General features: G+C 45.0%; 2 protein-coding genes across 2 annotated transcripts; both read left to right on the forward strand.

Moving 5' to 3' along the window:
- The first annotated feature begins 1,485 nt into the window (after positions 1–1,485).
- Positions 1,486–8,370, forward strand: LOC130401918 (mediator of RNA polymerase II transcription subunit 15-like). The gene is made up of 9 exons (XM_056605951.1): positions 1,486–1,499; positions 1,617–1,744; positions 2,102–2,242; positions 2,482–2,545; positions 2,697–2,763; positions 3,157–3,314; positions 4,583–4,749; positions 5,100–5,198; positions 7,758–8,370. The coding sequence occupies exons 1-9, from the start codon at positions 1,486–1,488 to the stop codon at positions 7,892–7,894; spliced, it is 975 nt and encodes a 324-aa protein (XP_056461926.1). The 3' UTR covers positions 7,895–8,370.
- A 379-nt stretch (positions 8,371–8,749) lies between these two features.
- On the forward strand, positions 8,750–23,688 carry casc3 (casc3 exon junction complex subunit). Its single transcript, XM_056582092.1, has 13 exons — positions 8,750–8,960; positions 10,176–10,200; positions 10,508–10,566; positions 10,830–10,890; positions 11,434–11,597; positions 11,839–11,975; positions 14,496–14,672; positions 14,996–15,981; positions 17,064–17,237; positions 18,094–18,192; positions 19,232–19,398; positions 19,903–20,127; positions 20,969–23,688. The coding sequence occupies exons 1-12, from the start codon at positions 8,775–8,777 to the stop codon at positions 20,044–20,046; spliced, it is 2,379 nt and encodes a 792-aa protein (XP_056438067.1). The 5' UTR covers positions 8,750–8,774; the 3' UTR covers positions 20,047–20,127; positions 20,969–23,688.
- The last annotated feature ends 1,044 nt before the right edge of the window (positions 23,689–24,732 follow it).

Raw genomic sequence — 24,732 nt, forward strand, 5'->3', positions numbered from 1 at the left:
CATATCAGGCTTCAGAACTCTATAAATGATACGGAGCACATTCAAATTTGTGAATCATCACAAATGAATAATTTGTTTTCATTTGCATTCATATACACATAAACATGTTAATATCCATGTACAGAGGAACCTCTTATCCTGTGGGACTGTTAAATGGTAGGTGGGCCAAGGGGGGGGATACTGCCTCAGCATGAATCAAGATTTACTGTAACTCCAGAATCCCGATGATTTAATTAATGTTTCAATGTTTTACTATTGCATTGAAACTAGCCAAAGTTGTTGCAGCTTTTGGTGTGCTCCATGTTTTCAAAAGTTCATGAAGGGCATTGTCAATTACTGCAGCATTGGTAAATCATTTGTTTGCTTTACATTTTAGGGCATTTAGCAGACGCTTTTATCCAGAGCGACTTACAACATTAACACACCGACAGCGGTGTCGGCCACACAAGGCGGCCTCCAGCTCTTCCGGCTGGAAGTTAGGGTAAGGTGTTTTTCTCATGGACCAGGGATTGAGCTAGCATCCTTCCATCTACAAGTCAACCTGCTCTACCACCTGAGCTAAGGTTTGTGACCTAATGACTTTGACATGTGTTGGTCCTGAGGCTAGACCAGAAGAAAGACTCTCTCTCTCTCTCTCTCTCTCTCTCTCTCTCTCTCTCTCTCTCTCTCTCTCTCTCCCTCCCTCCCTCCCCCTCCCCCCCTCTCTCTCTCTCTCTCTCTCTCTCTCTCTCTCTCTCGTCCTCTCTCTCTCTCTCTCGTCCTCTCTCTCTCTCTCTCTCTCTCTCTCTCTCTCTCTCTCTCTCTCTCTCTCTCTCTCTCTCTCTCTCTCTCCCTCCCTCCCTCCCCCCTCCCCCCCCCTCTCTCTCTCTCTCTCTCTCTCTCTCTCTCTCTCTCTCTCTCTCTCTCTCTCTCTCTCTCTCTCTCTCTCTCTCTCCCTCCCCCTCTCTCTCTCTCCCCCTCTCTCGCACTCACATTTTGAAATGTGCTTGGCCATTGAGGTTGTGTTCCCCCCTTTACAATAAATTATTTTCACCCTTTTCTCCCGTTCAGCCAATTCCATTCAAAAACATTGGTGGACACGCTGCAGTGATTGGATTGATTTGATTTAAATGCTGTGACGTGACTCGAGGGACACAACATTACGTTACAGGACCTACGGGACAAAAAAATAAATAAATGAACGACGGGACTCGATGGTGGTATCGATAAGCCCAAACGTTAATGATTTTCGGGTTTTGAAAAAAACCGGGCCCTTGATAGAACCAGGTTTCAATCCCCATCCCTACCTGGGAACGCCTCGGGATTCCCCCGTCAGAGCTGATCAAGTCTGGGGCCCCCTGCTGGAGCTGCTGCCCCCGTGACCCGAACCTGGAAAAGCGGTTTGAAAATGAAGTTGAGATGAGAATCAGGTTAAATAAAACGAATGGAAAATAAACTATATAAAAAACTTTGAAAAACAGCATAGTCACTTCATGTGAAGAAGAGATGGGTATTTTGAGGTGACCTATGTGGCACATTGCAGTCATGTTGTGCTTGTCAGTTACATGGCAGCTGTATGTAACAAGCATGTTTTCTGAGGATTAATGATTCAATGTATGTCACTTCCTTCCCTGCAGTTCGGGCCCCACTCCTTCACCTGGAGGTTTTCAGCCAAGCCCCTCCCCCCAGCCCTCCCACAGTCCAGCCACAGAAAGAACCCCCCAGAACTATGGGGTACCCTCCCCTGGTCCCCTCAACACACCAGGTAATACACACACACACGCACACACGCACACACACGCTCAAACTAAAAAAACATCTTGTATACTGTATTTACACACATCTCTGGTGCAACATTATTCAGAATTATAGAAGGCAATGGCCATCGTGCTGTATACTGGCTAAGACAAAACAAAAGCCAAAGAGTCACCATTATGAGTTGAATTACGACACCAAAGTAGAGCCAAACCACCAGAAACCTTAATGACTGCCTTGACATTGCTCCATATGTATACATGCATGCAACCCAGTGGTTTTGTACCACATATGGTTGTAGAGTAGCTGCTGATGCTAACACGCGACTACAGGGGCATTCATTTTAACGCAGTACTCGTCTCTGAAGGTAATCCCAATTCGGTCCCAATAATGAGTCCGGCAGGGGCCACATCTCTGGAGGACCAGCAGTACATGGAGAAACTCAAACAGCTGTCCAAGTACATCGAACCCCTGCGCAGGATGATCAATAAAATTGACAAAAACGAAGGTATATATTTTCTTACTATTACTTTTTTGAACCTGAATTAAAGGCGTTATATATTCTGAAATGTAGTGTTCTATCAGACTTTTAGGATTGATGTACATTTCCAATAATGTTTTACTTTTATTTTATTTACCTGGGTCGCTGCAAGGCACATGCCTACTTGCTAGTGAGCAGATCTTACGAGTTGCCCACATCTCTACTGATGTGGGTGGTTTTCTTGTTGGTTTCCTTGCTGTTGACAGACAGGAAGAAGGATCTGAGCAAGATGAAGAGTTTGCTGAACATCCTCACTGACCCCAACACGAGGTATACAAGACGTCATGTCCAATAAGATAGAGTATTGACTGCAAATCAATAAATCAATACTGTTATTCCAGTTGGAAGGGGGGGGGGGGGGGACTTCTTGAATAAGCGAAAAAATTTGCCTCATTGTTTTGCACTTGCTCTTGGCTTGTAGGTGTCCACTGAAGACATTACAGAAGTGTGAGATAGCCCTGGAGAAACTAAAGAACGACATGGCAGTGGTGAGCCTTTCACCTATTCCTCTTGTGAAAGCCACTGGAATATCCTGCCAGAAGTTATTGGACAATTATAATTTTGGACTGCATTGACAAACATGTCAACAGCCCTCCATTAGTGACTTAATTAAGAAGAGACAATTAAGTCACTAATTATAAATAATATATTACCTAGCGTCAAAGTCCCGAGCCAATTTTTTTATTTTTTTATTTGCTTTGTATAACAAGAATTCAATCACTATTTTCCCAGCCACCTATGGACCGTTAGAGGAACTACATGTTAGTCCCTTCTGGGTTGGCTTCATAAAACGGCGGCAATGCTTGCCTGAGGCCCGGCATATTGAGCGCTCCTTTCGTGTGTGTTTGTGTGTGTGTGTGTGCGTGTGCGTGTGCGTGCAGCCGACCCCGCCCCCTCCGCCCGTGGCCACCAAGCAGCAGTACCTGTGCCAGCCCCTGCTGGACGCCGTCATGACCAACATCCGCTCGCCCGTCTTCAACCACTCCCTCTACCGCACCTTCTCCCCCGCCATGGCCGCCATCTACGGCCCTCCCATCACGTAGGTGGCAGAGTCTCCTGCGTTCCTGGTTGCATGCACAATCACAGCAGGGGAAGGCATCAGAGGAGGTGAAATGCTTGTGTTGAGGCATCCCCAAATACGCAGCATACAATCAAATCAAAATTCAGTGAGTTTAGAATTCAGTTGTATGCAGGAATTTCTGCACTCAAGAAAATATTGAGAAAATAAGAAAGAAAGGACCTGCTGTTTCAGCTGGTATTTCAAACATTGAGATTTAAAGGAGTGCGCTTTGGGCTGAGTGTTCATGGGAAGGAGGGTTTATGACGATCCACTGCAGCCATTTGATAGTCGTTAAGTGCGTTGTGTATAAGCGTTGTGTATAAGCGTTATATGAGCGATGTGTATGTAATGCGCAACACACCGTGTCGTTATACTTAGAAGCTTAACCCTCCTCTGGAAATCGAAATAATCCACTGCTTTGACTTTGCTCCACACATCGACACACACTGTAGCGTTATACCATAGGTGTCAGGGAAGCCAAACCCTCTCTCAGACAGGGTCATCAAAATCAACCGCTGTCAAGAACGACATTCACACACATCGTTGCGTTAAACTAGAATAGTAGCCACAGTCTACCGTTAGCGATTACAAACACACTCCTTCATTTCCCCACGGAGTGCCAGGATTTACCATTGCGCCTTTAGTGTTAAGGGGTCTCGCCTCTGCAGTAAGTGGATTGTACCATTTCGGAGGCAGGTGTTGATCGAAAATATGCTGAATTACATTGTTTGGAGGACTTAAATTGTTTATTATGGAAGTTAAATTACAATTATTTTATTTCTATAATTCATTATTTTTTGGGGGGTTAATCAATCAGAACTACTTTGCCAATCTACCAGCAAATGTTGAGTGCTACTTTGTTAGTTGATTGAATCTGCTAATTTTGGATACCTCTTTTTATAAGACATAAATACACTTTACAACTTGCATAAAAGTTAGCATTAAACCTTTTTAAAGCTGCCTATTTCAGAAAATATGTTGGCCTCCTCCTCAATATTCAAAGTATTGGAGAGGTGTTTTTTCTAAGTGTTCATTTGTCAAATTGGTCGATAATATTAATATTACGATACAATAACACATTGGAACTGTGCACACTAAAAGTCTTGTTTATTTATCGTAAGTCAAATATGCATTGCAATATTGCATGTTTCCCTCATATCATGTACTAGAGGGGACACATTAGAAACACTCCCAGTAGAATAGGGGTCCTGAATCCAAAGTAACGACCCCTGACCTCTGCTCTGAAGGGGCCCCAGCATCACAGGCCGTAAGAGGAAGCCGGATGAGGACGAGCGGCAGACCATTCCCAACATCCTGCAGGGCGAGGTGGCACGCCTGGACATGAAGTTCCTGATCAGCCTGGACCCGTCCTTCTGCAGCAACAACGGCGCAGTGCACCTCGTCTGCAAACTGGGTACGCCGGACACTGCTCTGTGACCCAACACCTTGCTGTGGAGCCCAGTGGCTATGTATAGTAAAAACTAAAAAAACTATTATTAATCGTAATAGTAGGATTAAAAGTGTTAGATATGTCAAACAGAAATAAGAACAATTTAATCATTTGAGAGGATTCATGGTTAGACATGTATTTCTAGATTATGAGGGCCACTTAATGCTATAAACAGGTCCCTTTTTAGGTCAAAATACACACCTGTTTCATGGGATAAACACATTGGTGATGTCCAGTCTGATTCAAGTTGTTGCTTTGACTAAAATCCCCCCCCCCCTCCGCCACACACACACACACACACACAACCTTCTTAGATGACAAGAATCTGCCCAGTGTCCCCCCGCTGCAGCTGAGTGTCCCAGCGGACTACCCGGACCAAAGCCCCCACTGGGCGGACGAAGGAGAACAGTACGGTGAGGAGCCATATGCAATGCAATGAGGACAACAGTTGTAGTGCTTCATCAGAATAATATATCAACATGACACCGGCTCACCGCATGTGCATTTGCATGTTTCATTTTTCTGAGGCCTCGCTGGCATTCAATGCCACCAAGGCTAATGAGCGAGCGTAGCAAGTAGTGATGCGCGAGAGGGCGTTTTGTTAACACCCGCCCCAACCCGCCCCAAGACATTTTCCAAACCGCCCCGCCCGACCCGTGGGGAATTCTGAAGCGGCCCGCCCGACCCTCCCAATTTGACCCGCAAAAAAATAAAAATAATAATAACAACAAATAAAATAAAAAGCCTGGGGCTGAGGCTTATGCCTAATTTAACACGTAACTAAATGAGAAGGATTTGCGCTAAATTCGCATTATTGTGAAACTTCAACGGCAGGTCTACATCAAACAACAACAACAACGACAGCTTTACGCAATTATTTATTGAAGAACTGTTAACAAATGCGTGGTTGCGGGTTTTGACTTTTTTGACCCGCCCCACCCGAACCCGCGATACTTAGAGAAAACTGCTACCCAACCCACCCGGCCCGCGGGTGCCCGCGGGTGCCCGTGGGTAATTGGGTAACCCGCGCATCACTAGTAGCAAGGTTTAAGTCGGCGATTGATTGAACAAAGAGGCTGATCGTTTTTGTTTGATTGTGAGTTATGGCGCCCCCTGTCACTGAAGAGCTCCTTTGCTCTTTGGGGAAGTGCGGTTTCTAAATTGTACCAACTTTGACAACCCTGAGTTGCCATTGGAATAGCTGAAGTCAGTGTTTTTTCCCCCATTGACTCATAATAAAAAAATAGCTAAAATATAAATTTTGGTAGCTATCATACGAACTTTCCACATTACATAAGGGAGGGTCCTTGATGGGCACACCAAATGTTAGGCCTCTGGGGTTCTCTAAAGCGGACTTGTGATTTATTGACCTTAGGGGCTTTTCGGAGACATCCATACTTCCGGTCTACATATGCAGATTTAATTTGACAACTCTCAGGTGTTCATGTTTGGAGTTAATGTTTTTAGTTTCTTCCCTATTCACTTTCCATGTAAAATAGTAATTTTATCATTTATTTATTTTTTACGTCTAAAATGGTTGGTCTCCAAAAGTAGTAGCACACTGCACAGAAATATGCCTGACTCTTTGGTCCTGGTTGGGTGTAAATGCATCAAACTGCAGGAGTAGAGAATTACCCAAAATCGGCAGAACAACCATCAACTTAGTAGCTGACAGAAGGGGCACCACTTCTTGATGCACTTCACATTTGAGGTCAAAGGCAATAGGCAAATAAATGTATGTTCAGTTGTTTAAAAAAATAAAATACACTGCACCAAGACAATCTGCGCAGTATATGAAGAGTCTTTTCTTTAACAATCAGTGAAGAGCAGCTATAGCGGGATTATTTGTTTATCAACACGGCGGATGCGCGCGCAGAATGATGGCAAAAAGAAAATTAGTTTGGGCGGTTGCCATGGTGTGGTTAATTTGCAGTTGCGGTGTTAATTAGCGATTTTGTCAGCTTACTGTTACATTAAACTGTAATCAGAAAACACGGTTATATGCTATAGACCCTAGAGTATCTGTGGTATAAAGGCTGGGACGAATTTCGAATTATAAATATGTACACTTTATGTTGAAAATATAGACTGTCGCGATTCCCATTGAAACGATTGGCGCCGGTGATTATTCTTCAAAACGTGAGCTGGTAAATTTTGAAAAATGAATTAAACTGTAATCAGACAAAGCAGTTATATGATAGACCCTAGAGTATCTGTGGTATAAAGGCTGGGACAAATTTCGAATTATAAATATGTACAATCCATAACGTTAGCTCTCTGACTCATAGCTCAGGGTACTATAATACCTCCTGTTGCCAAGTCGTAATAAGGGTCCGTCCTATTTATGTGAAAACTTTATATTTTGATTTTAAAACGCATGAAAATATAAATGAATGATCTTAATTTCTTTTCTTTGGCAAGTGACCATGGTATAAGCTGGATAATGCCCTTCGAGGTGTCAAAAACATGTTTGACTGATCGTAATTAAAGGGGACTACTTTTTGAGGGAGATTAACTCAAACAGAGTATACATTTAATAAGCATGCAATGCAGTAAGAAAAAGCATAATTATTAAAGTATTTGAATTGTTTTATTATTTTGGCAAGCAAGAATTGGAATAAATGGGATAATCAGACTTATTAAAAGGGTTTGTGCAACCAACCGCACAACAAGACATGATTGCGGCTCTTGTCACTCTCGTCTCCTTCTGCAAACGAGTGTGTGTGCGTAGAGCGGGGAGGGACGTAGAGTGACGTGGACTGATTATCCCTCTATTGGAATCGGATAGACAAGTAGAATGAAATAAGTGCATAATAAGTGCATTAAAGTAATGCAGAGGGGAACCCAACCTCTCCTAAACGCTTTCCAACACTACCCTTGGGACACATTAGGAGGACCTTTAGTAAATCTTGGTATGTGATCCTAAAAAACCTTAAATGTTTTTCACCTCTTCTTCTTTTTCTTTGGTTCAGGTGCAAACTCGTTCCTGCAGACAGTCCACAAGAACATGACCTCCAAGCTGCTGCAGCTCCCAGACAAGCACTCTGTGACGGAGTTGCTGAACACCTGGGCCCAGAGCATCAGACAGGCCTGCTTGTCTGCAGCCTAGCGCACAAAGACACACTCACACACACAAACACACACACATATAAACACACACAAACAAACAAGACACACTTGCCGAAAACCTGCAGGCGCAAGTGGCTTCGCATCGAAACCGGATGCATGGAAGAAACAAACTTTTAAAGGGAAAATTGAAATAAAACATTTACATCATATACCGTATATCTATATTCAGCGATGCATACATACATATCGAATGTGCATTACAAAGTGGGTATCATTTTCTGCTTTTTCTTTTGGTTCGTTTTTCTGCCTTTACATTTTGATTTGAAATGTAGGTCCTAATTTCTATTTTCTACCACAAGAGGGTTGTGATATACTGTAAACTGAAAAGGTCGTTTTGGAGGCTGTTTTATCAAGTAAAAGAAATGTGTATGTTTTGTAAACTTTTGCCATTGGAAGATCTGGAATGTGTATACTTTTTGCTTACTGAATAAAGTCTTCAAATCTGTTGACTGTTATACAGCCCTGTTTATTGACTAAACAACATTTTGGTAATTAAAACCAATAAATTACTAAATACTATTTGAGATGTTCATATTTATGAATCCATGCAATTTAATAGAACTATCCCCCATATTTTCTGGCCCCAAACAACAATGTTTGGGCGCATGTTTCCAATCTTTCTCAAGATTGTAACGTGTGAGTGTACAAATTAATTTGTACACTAATTTGTCAATTTGTATTCATGTATTAACGATTAATTAATTTATACAAATCGAGTTCATAAAAACTCAACGTCATATTTGGTGTTCTCAGCGCGCCAAAAGATCATGCGCTTTTTAAAAAAAAAAAAAGGAAATGCATGACGTTATTTCGCCCCACAATTCACTGCGTTCTTCCGGTTCCACATTCCAATTCCTAAAATGGCGGACCGGCGGCGGAGACGGCGGCGCGCGTCCCAGGACAGCGAGGAGGACGATGAGTCCGGTTCGGGTTCGGAGAAACCAAGGTCCGGGTCACCTGCGGCGAAGCCCCGTGGAAGGGACCCGGAGCCCGTGGAAGTGGTAGCCACCCGGACATTACCGAAAACCGAAGCCGAATCAGAATGTGTAAGTGTCCAATGGGTGCCCGCTTGTTGTACTCACTGCTAAGTTTCCCGGCTAGACTGGACGGCGTCTAGTCAACTTTTTAATCTGCTTTCCTGGAAACGAGCAGGCTTTATAGGAAGTCGGTTTCCCTCAAATGGCTCGTTGGAAGCCATTGGTTGGGGCCAATGTTAGCCTTTACTTAGCATCTAGCGGAGAGCTAGGCCACGCTACATCCCCATCATGTGAGTTTGCCACGTCCAGATCACGTTTCTCATAAATCACTCTCCGACACCGATTAAACGGAAACTACTTCCACTGAATGCTAGTAATACTGGATCTAAAGTTAAACAGACCCACGGTCTTACTTCAAGACCCTTTATGTATTGCTTTATGGTTGTCTGTCTCAAACACAGATGTTTTACAATGGCTTGCAGCAACTAATTCTATTTTTATATTCAGTATTTTATTTCGACAAATGTCTGTTGGTGGCCAATCTTGTTTGTGTCTCGTCTCTTACGTGGTGAACTAGGATTCTAGTATGAATAGGGGTCTCGGCATGCCCTATCCCCATGATGACAACCTATTTAGCTGGCATCCCAAATTATTCCCCCCCCCTTTTTTTTAATACCATCCCACTTTTGTGACATGTATTTCTTAACCTTATTTTGTGTATCAACATCCCAAGGTATCCTTTGAGAAATATGTTAAGTATGATACAAAATGGGAATCTACTTGCTTGTGCAATGTGCACCGTCCAATTAAATGGTTCAATTTAACTAGACTGTCTTTCAGCCATGTTTCTTATCCGTCGACCTATATTTAGTGGGACATATGATTATATGAAGACTATTCATAGCCACAACATTGAGCGTTAAAGTCAGTGTTTTGTATTGTTTAAATGATTTGTATTATAAGTTTAGATGGAGTTGTGTGTATAAACTACTTCAGATTTTCCATCGGATTGAATTAACCTATGTTTCCAAATACCTTTTTTTGCCTATTGCAGCCGTGCAAGTTCCGAATGGAGAATCTGCTTGACCTTTCTCGAGTCATCTGTAGGAATTGTTAATTCTGAGCTGTTGGGAAAGCGAAGCATTACATTTCTCATTTGTATTGGATATAGGAAAACGGATTCAGGAAAGAAACACCGGTCAGTCAGATGTTGACAGCCAAGGACTGAGTGAACACAAAACTCTGTATTGAATATTTCTAATAGTAAACTTTCTTCCTCTGCAGGAGAGTGAAGATGAAGTAGGAGAAGGTATTTATCCCACCCACAGTCCTATATAATCCATATGCCAACATTAAGTATTAAAGCATATTCTATATTTTTCCTATATAATGTCTATACATGTATACGTTTTCATACATGGCACTATCAAAAATGTTGATGTTGATACACAATCTATTTATATTTGTTGTGTCAAAACCCTGGCATCCAGTTTAATGAATTGCCAGCTTAACCCTCATAAAAACTAATATTTTTTGGATCCTGCTGCACAGTCACATAGTTAATTGAAGTAAGCTGTTTAATACCCCCTGTGCCCCCCCCCCCCCCCCCCCTACAGCCGTGCTCTCTGACTATGAAAGTGCAGATCCTGAGGAAGAGAATGGCTCTCATTCTGAGGTACTTGCACGAACCACACATGTTTATGGTTTATCTGGCCTTGCCTTAAGTGCTCCTTGAGAGCTCTTCCATTAGGCAACAGGGAAACCTAACTTAATGATAGGTTTCCTCACACATGCATACGAAGATACGATCAGCATACATTGGCTGGCTTGGTTATGGATTGTGTGAGTGTATTTATGTTGATTGATGCACGTTATTGTATTGCCTTTTATTATTCCTCTGGATAATAAATCCTCATTGATGAATGAATCTTTTCTAAGGGAGGAGAGGAGAGAGAAGATTTCTACAGCGATGATGAGGCCTCAGCCAGCCGAGCTCAGAGCTCTACCACCAAAGCCCCTGAACAGGTGGCCGAGCTGGTGGTGGAGGAGGAGGGGGCAGTAGTGAAGTTGGAAGACGGCGACTTGCTGGAAGGCGGCGACTTGGTGGAAGGCGGCGTCTTGCTGGAAGGCGGCGACCTGGCGGAAGGCGGCGACCTGGCGGAAGGCGGCGACCTGGCGGAAGGCGGCGACCTGACGGAAGGCGGCGACCTGGCGGAAGGCGGCGTCCTGGCGGAAGGCGGCGACCTGGCGGAAGGCGGCGACCTGGCGGAAGGCGGCGTCCTGGCGGAAGGCGGCGTCCTGGCGGAAGGCGGCGTCCTGGCGGAAGGCGGCGTCCTGGCGGAAGGCGGCGACCTGGCGGAAGGCGGCGACCTGGCGGAAGGCGGCGACCTGGCGGAAGGCGGCGACCTGGCGGAAGGCGGCGACCTGGCGGAAGGCGGCGACCTGGCGGAAGGCGGCGACCTGGCGAAAGGCGGTGAAATGCTGGAAGGTGGAGAGATGGTGGCATGCGGCGATTTGGTGGAAGGTGGCGATTTGGTGGAAGGTGGCGATTTGGCGGATGATGGAGAGTTCCTGGAAGATGGAGAATTGGTTGAAGAGGAAGGACAACAAGAAGACGGGGAGGATAGAGAAGAGAGTAAGCTGGAGAGCAAGGTTGACGAGAAGGAAGGGGATCGGTCTGGAGAGAGGCAGAGTGGAGATGGACAGGTAAGGCTGGATGATAGTGTTAATAACACTTTCATTGATAGGATAATGCAATGGGTTCCCGGATAAAGGCTGTTTGAGATGATGAATGGACAAGTAATGAATTGATGTGGATGTGAAGTGATGGAGGAAATGTATGGGATGCAATGGAATATATGCGATGAAAATGATGGGATAATGTTGACCGGTTAGTTTGTTTACTCATAATTCTAACATGTTCCTCAACACGCATGTTGGCCTGCAGGAGTCCACTGACGATCCAGAGGCTAAGCCGGGTCAGAAGTTGGATGATGATGAGGACAGGAAGAACCCGGCCTATATCCCCAGGAAGGGGCTGTTCTTCGAGCACGATGTCAGGGGACACGCCCAGGAGGAAGAGAGGTGGGCACGGGGAAACATGTGATTGGTTGAACAGGCGGGACTTAACCTGCAAAGTTCCGGCAGATTCCGGTTCTCATGTGTTGAATGAGAACCGGCATCTTTATTCTGGGAAATCTGCTCCGGCATTTTCCCTATTCAAGACGTATCGTTTCTGAATCATTGCCTGTACGACTGTGTCGTGAATGAAAGCCACATTACACGTAGTGGCGAGTAAAGGGTTCCGTTGTCTGAAATTATACTCTACCCGTTGAGTAAGAGAACTAGATCCAAGACTCCAGTGAGGACGTATATTAAATCGGCAACTGTTTATCTTGACGAGGCAATGCTTATCGGGTGAACCGATGGTATATCAATATAGCACATTTGCAAACAAGCCCCTCCTTTTCAATTTCTGGAACCAGGGCAAGTTCCGATATAAGGGAGCTCGAAACAGTGTTGTATTACTACCCTCTGCTGGACTGTCCTCTGGCCAATAGTCGGGCATTGTGATGAAATGTGTGAATTGGGTACAAGACGGAAATGCTCCTAAACGTAGCTGCATGTGCGAATAGTGTAAATCTTAAGTTGTCGGAAATGTTATCCCAGTAATTTACATGGAACTATGTCTGAAAGGGGCTTAATATACCGTAATAATTATATACTATATTATATGCAGTGGCGGCTGGTCATCAAAAATGTTGTTGGGGCACAGTAATTGACAGGGGGTTTGGGGTCCCCCCCCAATAAAAAAAAATACTAAAAGAAAGAAACAACCACTGACAAGACAAAACCCCCAAATCATCATATTTTCCACATAGTTCAAGGACACATCTAAAGATGTTGGCATTTTAAACCAACAATTAAAACCTTGTTAAATGTTTGTTTAAAAGGCTGATGGATTGTGGAATGAATGACTGTTTTGTTCTATTTTTGGAGAGGGCTGGGTATCGAAACCTACCTGAGGGTAATAGTTCAAAGGTGGAGAAAAGTGGGTGTTTTGAAAGTGCTTACAACTCTGTTAGTTAGCGATCTATCTCTTTACATGTAGTTATGTTGCGTGAATGCTGCTGAGGGAGGTAGCCTATTTGATTGTTGCTGAATTGTCCAATGATGTGGTGATAACAAACAGAAAAGCGATACCATTGGCCTGTGACCCGAGGGCGAATTTTCTTGCGCCAATGAAAAGCTGTCTCTGCTTGATAGACAGCAAAAAGTTAGCGAGCTTACATTGACTTCAACGTGGCCGGCGCCCCTCACTTGGAGGAGGGCTTTATTTCGAATGACCAATAACTAGCCTAGCCCAAATCATTGACGTTCAGACGCATTTAAATGGTTGCTGGCAGTGACAAGTATATCACACAATTAAACAAGGATAAACGCTATGTATTTTTGTTTTATTTCGTATTGATAATAGTTGGCAGATATATTCAAGTGAATATTTCATGGAGGGGTGGCGCCCTCTATTGACTAACCGCCACTGCATCAATGTAATAGATGTATTAAATAGAAAAACACAGGCCCATCTTTGGAGTCAGATCTTGGTTGTGTTAGATTACGTAAGGTATTCACATTCAATCATGACAAAACCCGTATCAATAAATGGATTTTAGAATTGTATCAGAAGCTGATGCAATCTTTTTAAATACATGTGAATCATGCTTTTCATCATATAGAACAAACGTAGCACAATTCAACTTGGCAGAACAGCGAGAATGCAGTACTGAGCACTACAGAGAATCCTTTTCACCAGTGCCAGTAGTATGACGGGACAGCTGCTGTTAACATGTCTTTGTTTGACTTAATTTGGATCATCTTAAGTGGTTGCAAACAGCAAGCACTTGCTGTTTGCAGAAACTATAAGTTTCTTTCCTGATATTGTGTATCTGTCTTGACAAACTGTCTAGAATGTGACCCGTCTCTCAAAGAAAATGAGTCGATTATGAAACTTAACAATTAGGTCATTTTTTAAAGCAGAACATAACAAAGCAAATTGTAGTCTGGCTATTGCCCGACCAAGCTCAATCGAAGATTGCACGTTGGTCTGGGGAAGCTGCTGTCATTTTCCTCAGCACAGGAGGCATGATCAACGGGTTCAACTGACTCTGTACGCGATTGGCTGCTTGCCATCGCTTCCCTGTCGTCATTGTGTTAAACCAGCCAATAGCGCGCCATGGGGAAAAGCCAGCTTTGTGATTGGCTCCCGCAAATACATATCGGAAGCAGAAAGAAATGTATCGCTCTTCTCCAGACCCTTTTGCAGGGCGAACTCAAATCGGCAGCAGAATGGGCGGGGCTACCCAGTCTAAGCAAATTGCACAGCGAAAACAAAGTCAACCTCCAAAGTACATGCTTTTCTTTCTAGAAGCCAAGCAATGTTGTGGCATCACTCTTTTTGCACGCACAACCTCCCAAAGGAATATTCCACTGTTACTTAAGCCTGTTATTAAAGACTGTTAGCTATGTCCTCGAGGTCACCCTCCTCCGAGGTGACTGTCCGAAAGTTAATTGTTTTTAAAATGTATATAATTGTCGTCCCCTCAGACCTAAAGGCCGTAACAGGAAGCTGTGGAAGGACGAGGGCTGCTGGGTGCACGACCGCTTCCGGGAGGAGGAGCAAGCGCCAAAGAGCAGGGACGAACTGGTGTCCATATACGGTTATGACATCCGGAACGGGGGTCGGCAGACACGAGACGCGCAGTACAGGCAGCGGCGACCGAGGTAAGATGGAAGGCACCGACGCGGTAGTTCATTTTGCCCCGCAGAAGGTTGTATCGTGGTTGAAGAGAAGGGCATATTTATATTATGTGGGTGATATTTCTCAAATTGCTCTATACAAAAGTACGTATATGGTAGTAGCATATGTCTGTACAGTCAATGTTATAAGGACATGACGGGGAACTGTCTGGTGCTTTATCCAAACACTACTGTAAATGTCCAGAGTGAATTTCAATTCACCGAACAAATATCCTTTTTGTTTGATCAAACTGCTGATTTAAAACTGAGAATACCCATGCCTCATTTTCTCTCTTTCATGCCCACAGACAGGAAACGTCACCCAGCAGAGACAAGCGCTGGAGTGGTGGTGGTGGTGGTGGTGGCGGCGGCGGCGACAGAGGTGGCGGCGACAGACCAGTCCGCTCTTGGCACAGTGGCGGCGGCGGCGGCAGTAACCGCATGGGAGCCCCGCCTCCTTCATCTTCACACCCATCTTCCTCTTCCCCTCTCCCGCCTTCCTCCTCTCAACGCAGCCAACACCCACCGCCCTCCAGCAGACCACCGCCCCCAAACCACGCCCCGCCCAACCGGGGCTTCCAGAACAGCAGACCGTCTCAGCACAACGCCCCCCAGCAGTCTCAGTACAGGAACAATGAATCAAACGCACCTCCTCACTACGGTCGAGACAGGCAGGGTCCCAAGGCGGAGCCGGGCCACGGCCACCGGCAGGCTTTCTCATTGGCCGACGAGGAGCCGGGCGTGGTGAACAGGACGGGGCGTGGCAGCGTCGGGAGGGGCGGCCCCTCTGTGGTGGTCGAAGAGATCTACAGCGACAACGGCGGCACGCAAGAGGACAACGTCCGCACCGCTTCCCCGCAGGCCTCGGCGCACACGGGCGGACGCATGTCGTCGCCGCCGCCGCCGCGGCGACATCATCAGCTGGAGCAGAGGGGCGTCGCTGATCGGTCGGGCTCCTCCGGGGCGGCGGTGTCGGATCCCAGGTCCGCACCGGCCAATCAGGAGGCCTCGCCGCCCCCCGAGCGGCCGGTGGAGCGCAAGTCATACTCGTTGGCGCGCAGGACTCGCTCGCGCCCCGCCGACCTGGGCAGCAAGCAGACCTCCGTTGAGGAGACGGCGGGGGTTGTTCCCTCGGCGACCGGCACCGCGGGCAAGAGCTGGGCGGCGGGAGAAGGCCCCGTCCCGACGGCGGCGCCGGGGCTAGCGGCGCTGGACCAGGATCTGGCCAGGATGAATCGGTCTGGGCCCAACTGGGCTCAGAACCCCACATCCTACATGCGCTCCGAACTCCGAGGTAAAGGCAAAACCACGAGAAGCTTGGTCATCGCTTCTTTTTAGTCTGTTTTTGTTGAAGCGCTCTCTAGGGGTATTTTTTTTTTCAATTCTTTCTATGTGCTAGTGCAGTGCCTGTTCGGAACGGGCCAGAGGCCTGTTCGGAACGGGCCAGAGGCCTGTTCGGAACGGGCCAGAGGCCTGTTCGGAACGGGCCAGAGGCCTGTTCGGAACGGGCCAGAGGCCTGTTCGGAACGGGCCAGAGGCCTGATAGGCCTGTTCGGAACGGGCCAGAGGCCTGATAGGCCTGTTCGGAACGGGCCAGAGGCCTGATAGGCCTGTTCGGAACGGGCCAGAGGCCTGATAGGCCTGTTCGGAACGGGCCAGAGGCCTGTTAGGCCTGTTCGGAACGGGCCAGAGGCCTGATAGGCCTGTTCGGAACGGGCCAGAGGCCTGATAGGCCTGTTCGGAACGGGCCAGAGGCCTGATAGGCCTGTTCGGAACGGGCCAGAGGCCTGTTCGGAACGGGCCAGAGGCCTGATAGGCCTGTTCAGAACTCCTTGAGGCCAAATAAGCCAACATTGCACTTATTCTGGTCCCCAGCCATACGCACGCCCATTTGGATGTAGAGCAGATGAAGTGTCAGGAGAAATCCCAAGGCCATGTATACATACACGCACACATTCCTCGCTTTATAGATAAATATCTAGATACTACAGTCCGATGTTGTAATTTTCTTGTATTGGTATTGTATTCCATACATCCCGTGCTGGAAAATGGATGGTGCTATTCTCACAATGCTGTGGTTTTGTTCATATGACAAACTACTTGACCTGCCGATGGAGATTGCCTGCAGAAAGCTTGTGGTGGTGGTGGTGCAGTATTCTCTATAACCATGCTGTGGTGTACATAAGGGATTATAAGGTTATGGGCTGGAACATTTGATACAAGGCTCTATTTCAGGGAAGATGGGCTCTATTTCTGTCCCGTCTCCGTGTCTCAACACTACAATACTTCCCTTCTGCAACCCTCCCTCTGTCTGCCCGTGGTACAGAACAACTCCTACAATACAGGCTGTTAACCCTCTTCTCCTCCCCCTCGTAGGACTCCCGACCCCCATTCAGATGCCCGGGGGTCCACCTCAGTTCCCTGGCATGGAGGAGATGGGTGTGGGCGCCAGCAGGGCCAAGCGCTACTCCTCCCAGCGGCAGCGGCCCGTGCCCGAGCCCGGCCCGCCCCTCCACCTCGGGGTGATAGAGGGACACTACTACGAGCCCAGTAAGAGGACTGGTTCCATCCCATCACTCTAACCCCACGTTGTATGATGGCGGTTAGATCGGTGCACAAATGTCAAGTGCATCCATGTGCACTTGACATTTCGTTGTTTCATGTTTTCTGCGATGATCGGTAAATTTTCGTGTTTAACCTTTTGATAGGCTTTACATTGATGCTCCGCTGAAACTGAATCGGACTTGGACCGAGGGTGGATCTGAAACCCACTGACTTCCTCCAAACAAAACTTGCGTGATATTTTGGTTACCAGATAGAGGTCACTGTGGAAGATAATGTTCATCCAGAGAAAATGTCCAGATATATTTAATTATTTTTTATCTCTACCAACCAATCTTTGAAATTTCTTTCGACCAGAGTTTGTTAAATTTCAATTGACAACGATTTTCTTTCTTTGACTGTAGCCCTCATGATGGACTATTATCTATCTTTACATATATCTCTTGGACCTCGTTTTTCTCACCACGAGCACCAACTGAATGGTTTGTTCCCCTATTTTCGGGGGGAACAAACGGGTGACAGTTTTCGCCCCATCTAATATTTAATCGGTTGCCTTAAAAGGGCAGCTATTTTTACTTGAAAAGGAAGACGTTTTGAGCTCCATCTATACCAAGCGACCAAGTTTGGTCAACCTCTAAGATCCAGAAAGACGGGTCTCTAAAACTGCTAGTCAAATTTCATAGCACTTGTGCCTAATTAACCCGACCTGTCTGATCTATCATCCGACTTCCACCTTGCCATGGGGCTTCAAGTCACATAATCCATTTGAAAGCCTTCGTGAATATTCTATACGATGTTGACGAGGAACGCTTTAACCCTAAGGCTATCTCTTCCTCTCCACCAGTGTCGTACCAAGGACCAATCTATGCTCACGGTGAAACCGCGGCCCCCATCCCTCCCCAAGGCATGCTGGTCCAGCCCGAGATGCACATCCCCCACCCTGGTGAGTACCCTCTGTGGAGTCCTGTCACCTCGGCCTGAAGCCTTCAAGCCGTTCACTTTGTCCCCTGCTTTCAATGGTCTATGGTAGGGCTTGGTATCGTCACTGATTTCCCAAAACGATTCGATTCGGAAGGTTCGAAATCCATTTAATCTTCGAATCGATTTTGTTTTAGGAAATTACAGATTACAAATTAAAGAAGATACAGATTTTGCTTGGTTATGAAATAGATTCTTATGTAACTAAGGCTGTAAATTGTACAAGCAACCCTCTATCCTTTTGCATTATAAAAAAAAATATTGATGTTCACATTAAGAATTGACCCAAATGCAGTTGCATGACTGTCAGACTTGCATTATATCTTATTTGTATTAGAATCTGTACAGTAAGTAGTAAAGTAACATTGACATTTAGTTCGTGAAAGAAATTATGGTTATTTAAATAAATAGCAAGCACTTCTTGCTGTAGCGTTGGTTCAGTGCTACAGTAGTTCGAATAGATAAAATGGTAATAAAGGTTGCATATTATACGTAAGCATATTATCTGTTGAATGAAAGAAGTTAAAACTATGGACGGTGACTGATCCAGACCACCAGGTGGCAGTGAAGTGTCAACCATTTAAAAGTGTGACATGGTAATGTAGTAAAACCAGGACAATTGTTGAGCACTTGACACAAGGGAGATGTAAACATAGTTGCTGTATATTTTTGGTTAGAATTAGGTTTTTGATTTAAGACTTTCTTTGAAAAAATCAATGTCGTTGCACAAGATTACATCGGTGATGACTGACACTGGTGTCCTGTCCACCCATGGTGTACAGTAATTGGTCACCTGCTTGGCATGAGGGATTAGATGGGTTTTGAAGTGAACATGAGATTGCCATGGATTTCATGGAACATCATTTTGTAATGCTTAAAGCGCACCTTGATAACCCTAAACTAAAGAATGGGTTTCCATTGTCAATCATTCTAAGCAAATTAGTCTTGCCAGTTCTGTTCTCTCCACCTTCATGCAAAATACTACCTCCTCCCCTTATCCACAGGACTCCACCCACACCCATCCGCCGGTCCGATAGCGAACCCCACGCTCTACGGGGCCCCACCCGTTTCCTTGTCGCCGGGGCAACCCCAGCAAATGATGGCTCCGCCCTTCTACACGCCACCTGGGGTGATGACCTTCCCCTACCCAGCCATGTACACCAACCCACAGGTACGCATTACCCGGGGTGCATGCATTTATGACAAACCCAGACAATGCACCAGTACCCCTGGTCTCTGGTGTATTCAGTGTAATGAGGAGGGGCAGTCGCCTATTGATTTAAATGGATGTGATATTGAAAGGCGTGTTCTCTAGATCTCGCACCATAACCAGCGGTGGGATTTTTCTATTTTATTTTTATTCAGAAACTACTGAGGCCTGAAATGTGAAAGTAACGAAACATATAGAGTGCGCTATAGTGTGTTCACTTATAGTGGATTTGCATCAGCTATGCCGTGTTCAGTTCGGCCATCTTTATTTAGGAAAGTCCACGCCTCAACGTTACACATGGAAGTTAACCAGACAAAGATTTGATTGCATAATAAAGATTGTATCTTAATCGCGATGTTTACAGAATCGCAATGTCATGTCAACCCTCAAAAATGGGTTGCATATCCTTGATCCACCATGTCTCCTCTGGGCTGCTCCATAACGTGGTGTCCCCTGTCCTACCAGGCCCAGTCCCAGGTGTACGGCGGAGTGACCTACTACGACACCATGCAGCAGCATGCCCAGCCCAAGCCCTCGCCCCCCCGACGATCCTCACAGCCAGTCACCGTCAAGCCCCCCCCACCAGAAATGTCCTACGCCTTGGAGTGACCCCCCCCCCCCCCCAAACCGGCCTGTACCCCTCTGTCTATCCCACCACCGTCTCAACCACCACAAAAATGATTTATTCTGGTGAGTAGTCTGTTTTCTATCACAAACTAGTCTCTAACAAAATACCACAGCTTAGGGCCTGACCTGGAAGTCCCTTTGTTCGTTTTAGGTTTTTGACAAGTGTGCACAAGTGCCTTGCATTGCTATGCATGCAGGTAGTCCCCCCCCCTAGTCTCGCAAAGCCAGACCAAACTACAGCAACTAGAATGGTCTTGAACCACGCTATTTAGAGCCGTATATCCGGGGGGAAACTGGGCGGGCCTGTTTTTATTTCTTTAAACCAATCCCAATCGTCTAGGGCGGGGCTAACCCCGGGATGCAGCAGCAGTGTCCATGCAAAATAGTGCCGGGGGGGAAATTATTTTGATGGAACGTCTTGACGTTCAGAGGTTGTCAGAGATTTGGCTCAATCCCAACCGCAAACGCCACAAAAAACGATTAAAGATGTATGTCGCCTACGTGAAGATCCTTTTATAGTTAAAAAGAACAAACATCGTTTGTTTCTTTCTCACAATGATGTCAAGACACAATACACTTTGGCCCTTGAGGAGCTCACGGGACCTATCAAAACGACAGACGTTTTAACATTTATATGTAAAAACGGCAGGAACATCTTTCTTCCTCGGCAAATGCCAGAAAGAGCCAAACATGCTAGCTATACAGCGCCGTCAAAGTCCTCTTCAAAACTCGCAATTCTGCTTAGTGTCCGAGTTTGAGGGGGAGCACAATACGGGAAAGCCAGCAACAGGAAGGGGAGGAGTAGCGGTGGAATCTAACGCTGAGCTATAGACTCTGTCCATTTCCGCTCAGCCAGACTATCACCCCCCTAACATCTTCCTCTTGTGTGTGTCTCTGTCTGCAGGAGCAGGGTGGGAGTGTGACTTAGGAGTTGTGGGTCCACATCGACCAATCCGAGAAACATCGGCGAGGGGAGGAGGAGGTTGAAGGATGGGGTGTCGGGCGGGGCCACGGTGCTCTGCAGCCAATCGGAAGCCTCTCCTGTGAATTTCTTTAGACAAGTATCAGATGATTTGGTCAAAGGTGTATTTTTTTAGTTTTCTTTTTGACTAGTGCTCCCCAGTGGTGACGTGTCTAGTGTCTAGTGTTGAGTGTGGGTCACGACAAGTGAGCAAGACAGCCTGCTGTCACGTGCCCGCCTTATGTCCGGTGGGTCAGTGCCCTTAGTGTGTTGAAACACGGCGGCGGCGGCAGTCGGTATGTCACTCTCACTACTTGAAATGTAACACAGATGGAGGTCCAGCTGTGTCTCCACGTAACAACCCTTTAGAAACCACTCTGAATTTCATATGGGTTTTTGCAAACTGTCATGGCATGCGGCCCACAATGTATAGCTCAATATATTCAGTTTATTGTATAAAAAAAGATTATAAAGAGGCAGAAATTAATCAAATAATTTTTATTATGGCAATAACGGAGTGTTTAACGAGAGACCCAGGTATATAAAGTTATACTTGTTTAATGTGTTCAAATGGTCATTATCTTTTATAAAACGTTTTCATTTACCTTCATGTCCACTTCTGCCCTTGGCTGATTCATTTTATGGAAGGAAAAAGGAGTCTACTCCTTTCTATCCTTCGGCCTATGTCACCTACTGTAGTTTTCCTTGGAGTCACATGATATTTGTGTTAGAGTTACTTAAGCCTGGGACCTGAGAACAAATCCCCCCCCCCCCTCAGACCAGAGAAGACTCGGTCAGAAAAACCCTATTGTCTTGATATAGTTGCACGTTGAGTTCATAATTGTATCCATTATTTGCTTGGAATTGGTATATAGACTACATGTTACTTTTTTCAATGTTGTGTCATTTGGTTGATTTCTTTGTCAGTTAATCATAAATGGTGCAAGTGGTACATGATTCATTGCTAATATCAGCAGTCGTGTGTGTATATACATATATAAAATGTTGCTGTACATATCTAAATCTGTATATAGAATGTTGATGGAGGCAAAGTGAAGGTGGGAACGATTGTTATACTACTGCTACTGGCTCCTCCCACTCAACTCGAATTGAATGTGTCAGAAACCTGGGCAGAATCTACGGTCGTCCTTTTTTTGAGCTAAAGCATTGAATAGTACTATAAACAAGTCCAAGGCACCCTTTGATTTCATGGTAATCTTAGTTGGTTGCTCTAGTTTAATTTAATTTCTGTCTCTTTGGATTCTCTATTTTGGTCATTAGGGGTGTCCTACACCAAGGGGGGGTTTACTTGACCTGGTCTTTGGATTGTTTTGTGTAAGAAAAGTGTTGGGTTATGAATGCATGTGATGCAATGACATTTAGAATTTCTCCCTGTTATGGGTTTGATCTCAGTCCAATAAAAGAACATCACAGCTTGCTACTGATTAGTTTACCATGTACAGGTGACCTCTTCCTATTCCTTTAGGCCTATTTCCAGCAACATGGGGCTTACAGCTAATGTTTAGTTATTACACCGGACATGCAAATATTACAATGGAGTTTAGTTTTTACCCAAGGTGTATCTTCTAAATCATCAATGACCCCACACTTTAGTTAACATAGTTGCATGTTTTCGCAAGACTAGGATATGTTCCATAAGGTCTGGCGTTGCTCAAATGATTAAGAGCTTAATACATTTTTTGTTAATCTAATACACCCTTTAAAAGTGGAAACAAGATGCTTCTTCAGTCTGTCTTCATTAATATACTTCCCTATGCTTTCGCAGCAGTTGTGTGCAGTCTTTTTTGTCAAACGGGGTGCTTTCTTATTTAGTGGCCAGTGGATAATGGTTTGGGGTGAAAGCTGATTGATATGCATGTGTGCCTAATGGGGACCATTTGTATTGAATGAAACTACTGCAGGAAAATTTTAATGCATTTCTGTTGGTAAGGGGTTCAGGACTGTTAACGCACACGTGCATCCCTAGTGTATCAGCTTTTGTTGACCAAACTGGTAGCATTCTGTAATCCGCCTTATATAAGAAACACGCTTCTGATCTAACAGGACAGCGCATGCTTTAATTCTGCTTCCATTTCAGGACATAGGGGGTTGATTCATTAAAAGACAATTTCAAATTTTGTTTTTTGCACTGGCACATATTCTGATTTTGTTTTAAGAAAATCCAATGCCTTTCTGAATGTCCTGGATTGGAACACTCTACGATGCACACAGTGCTGGTGTTGACAACATATCTGTTAGCTGTTTGACCATTGAGTTGAAAAGACTTTGTTCACTGTGATAACAGTTCTTTCATAGCCGTTTTAATGTTCCTAATGGAGACATGTTTTTTCTTTGAGTTTTTCTTTCCATTCAGAAGAACAATAAAGTACATGGTTAATGTATTTGTTTTGCTTTTATGAGTTGTGCTGCTATGATTACCTGAAGTAAGAGGATGGATAAATATACAAGGTTCTTTATATATTTAAAGGGGACTTATTATACCACCAGGTGTGAGTGTGATTAGCCTTACAAGCCGTTTCGAAAATCTGCCTAATATGACATCACTAGTGGGTGTGTCCACCTAGATCTGTGCTGGATAGATCTATCTACCAGCCTACCCAGTGGACTGAAGTAAACATTGCTCATCTATCCAGCACAGATCTAGGTGAAACACCCACTAGTGATGTCATATTAGGCAGATTTTCGAAACGGCTTGTAAGGCTAATCACACTCACACCTGGTGGTATAATAAGTCCCCTTTAACATTTAATGGAGCGTTCAAGTGTTCCACTATAAAAATGTACTCTGCCAAATCACCTATTACCTACCAGCAGCTAGTATTGTTGGTTTTTGGGCCACTGCTCTACCTCACTGCTAGACCGCCCTCTTGTGGCGAAATATTAAACTTTTATGAAAATTTACTCAGAACAAAAATATGTTCATCTTTGACATTAACAGGCGTCCCATAGGCCTACATGATGGATCCATGTGACATCTATTTTATACATTCCGACTATGTGACAAAGTTGACAGTGCGCAATAGTGAAGTAGTCGTCTTAAACGATGTAGGCATATAAATAAAAAATTGTATTTAGACCAAGCCGATCAGCACTTTCTCCCCTCTTGCCATTAGTGTTTATTTTATTTGTATGAACATTTAGGCAATCCATGTTTTTTTTGCATGCAGGGCGCATAGGCCTATTTATTTTTTCCGACGTTCCCATACATAGAGCATTCCCTCTTAAACAAACACAGCGTACAAAAATACTCTGATGTTCCCCTAGCCGAGGTAGGCTAATACTTTCTCTTACGTGTCTTAACCTGCCACCATTCAGCGGAGCGGGGTCGTTTGTCAATGAGTAGACACAAAACAGGCAGGTGGTAATGAATATTCATGAGAGGAAAGCCATTCCTGCTATCTCATTGGTCCTATTCATTTTCAAACACCCCAGCCGTTCCTTATATGAATATTCACGGAGGAGAGCAGGTGTGTGTGTGTGTCTGCTTTAATTGTTTAAGCAGTGATTTCTCAAATAGATTGTGAAAGCTTACTAATCCTTCTCATTTGGCCAACTAGAATCATACAGCCTACCGTAATATAATTAACTGGGACTTTGTCTTAGCTTCTATATATGGTTTACAATGATGAAAAAACATTTATCAGTAGGAGCAGAAATGGTCTGCATGCTCAGTGGCATTCTGGCTGG

The sequence above is a fragment of the Gadus chalcogrammus genome, chromosome 2 (genome assembly GCF_026213295.1).
Source record: "Gadus chalcogrammus isolate NIFS_2021 chromosome 2, NIFS_Gcha_1.0, whole genome shotgun sequence".
Taxonomy (NCBI): Eukaryota; Metazoa; Chordata; class Actinopteri; order Gadiformes; family Gadidae; genus Gadus; species Gadus chalcogrammus.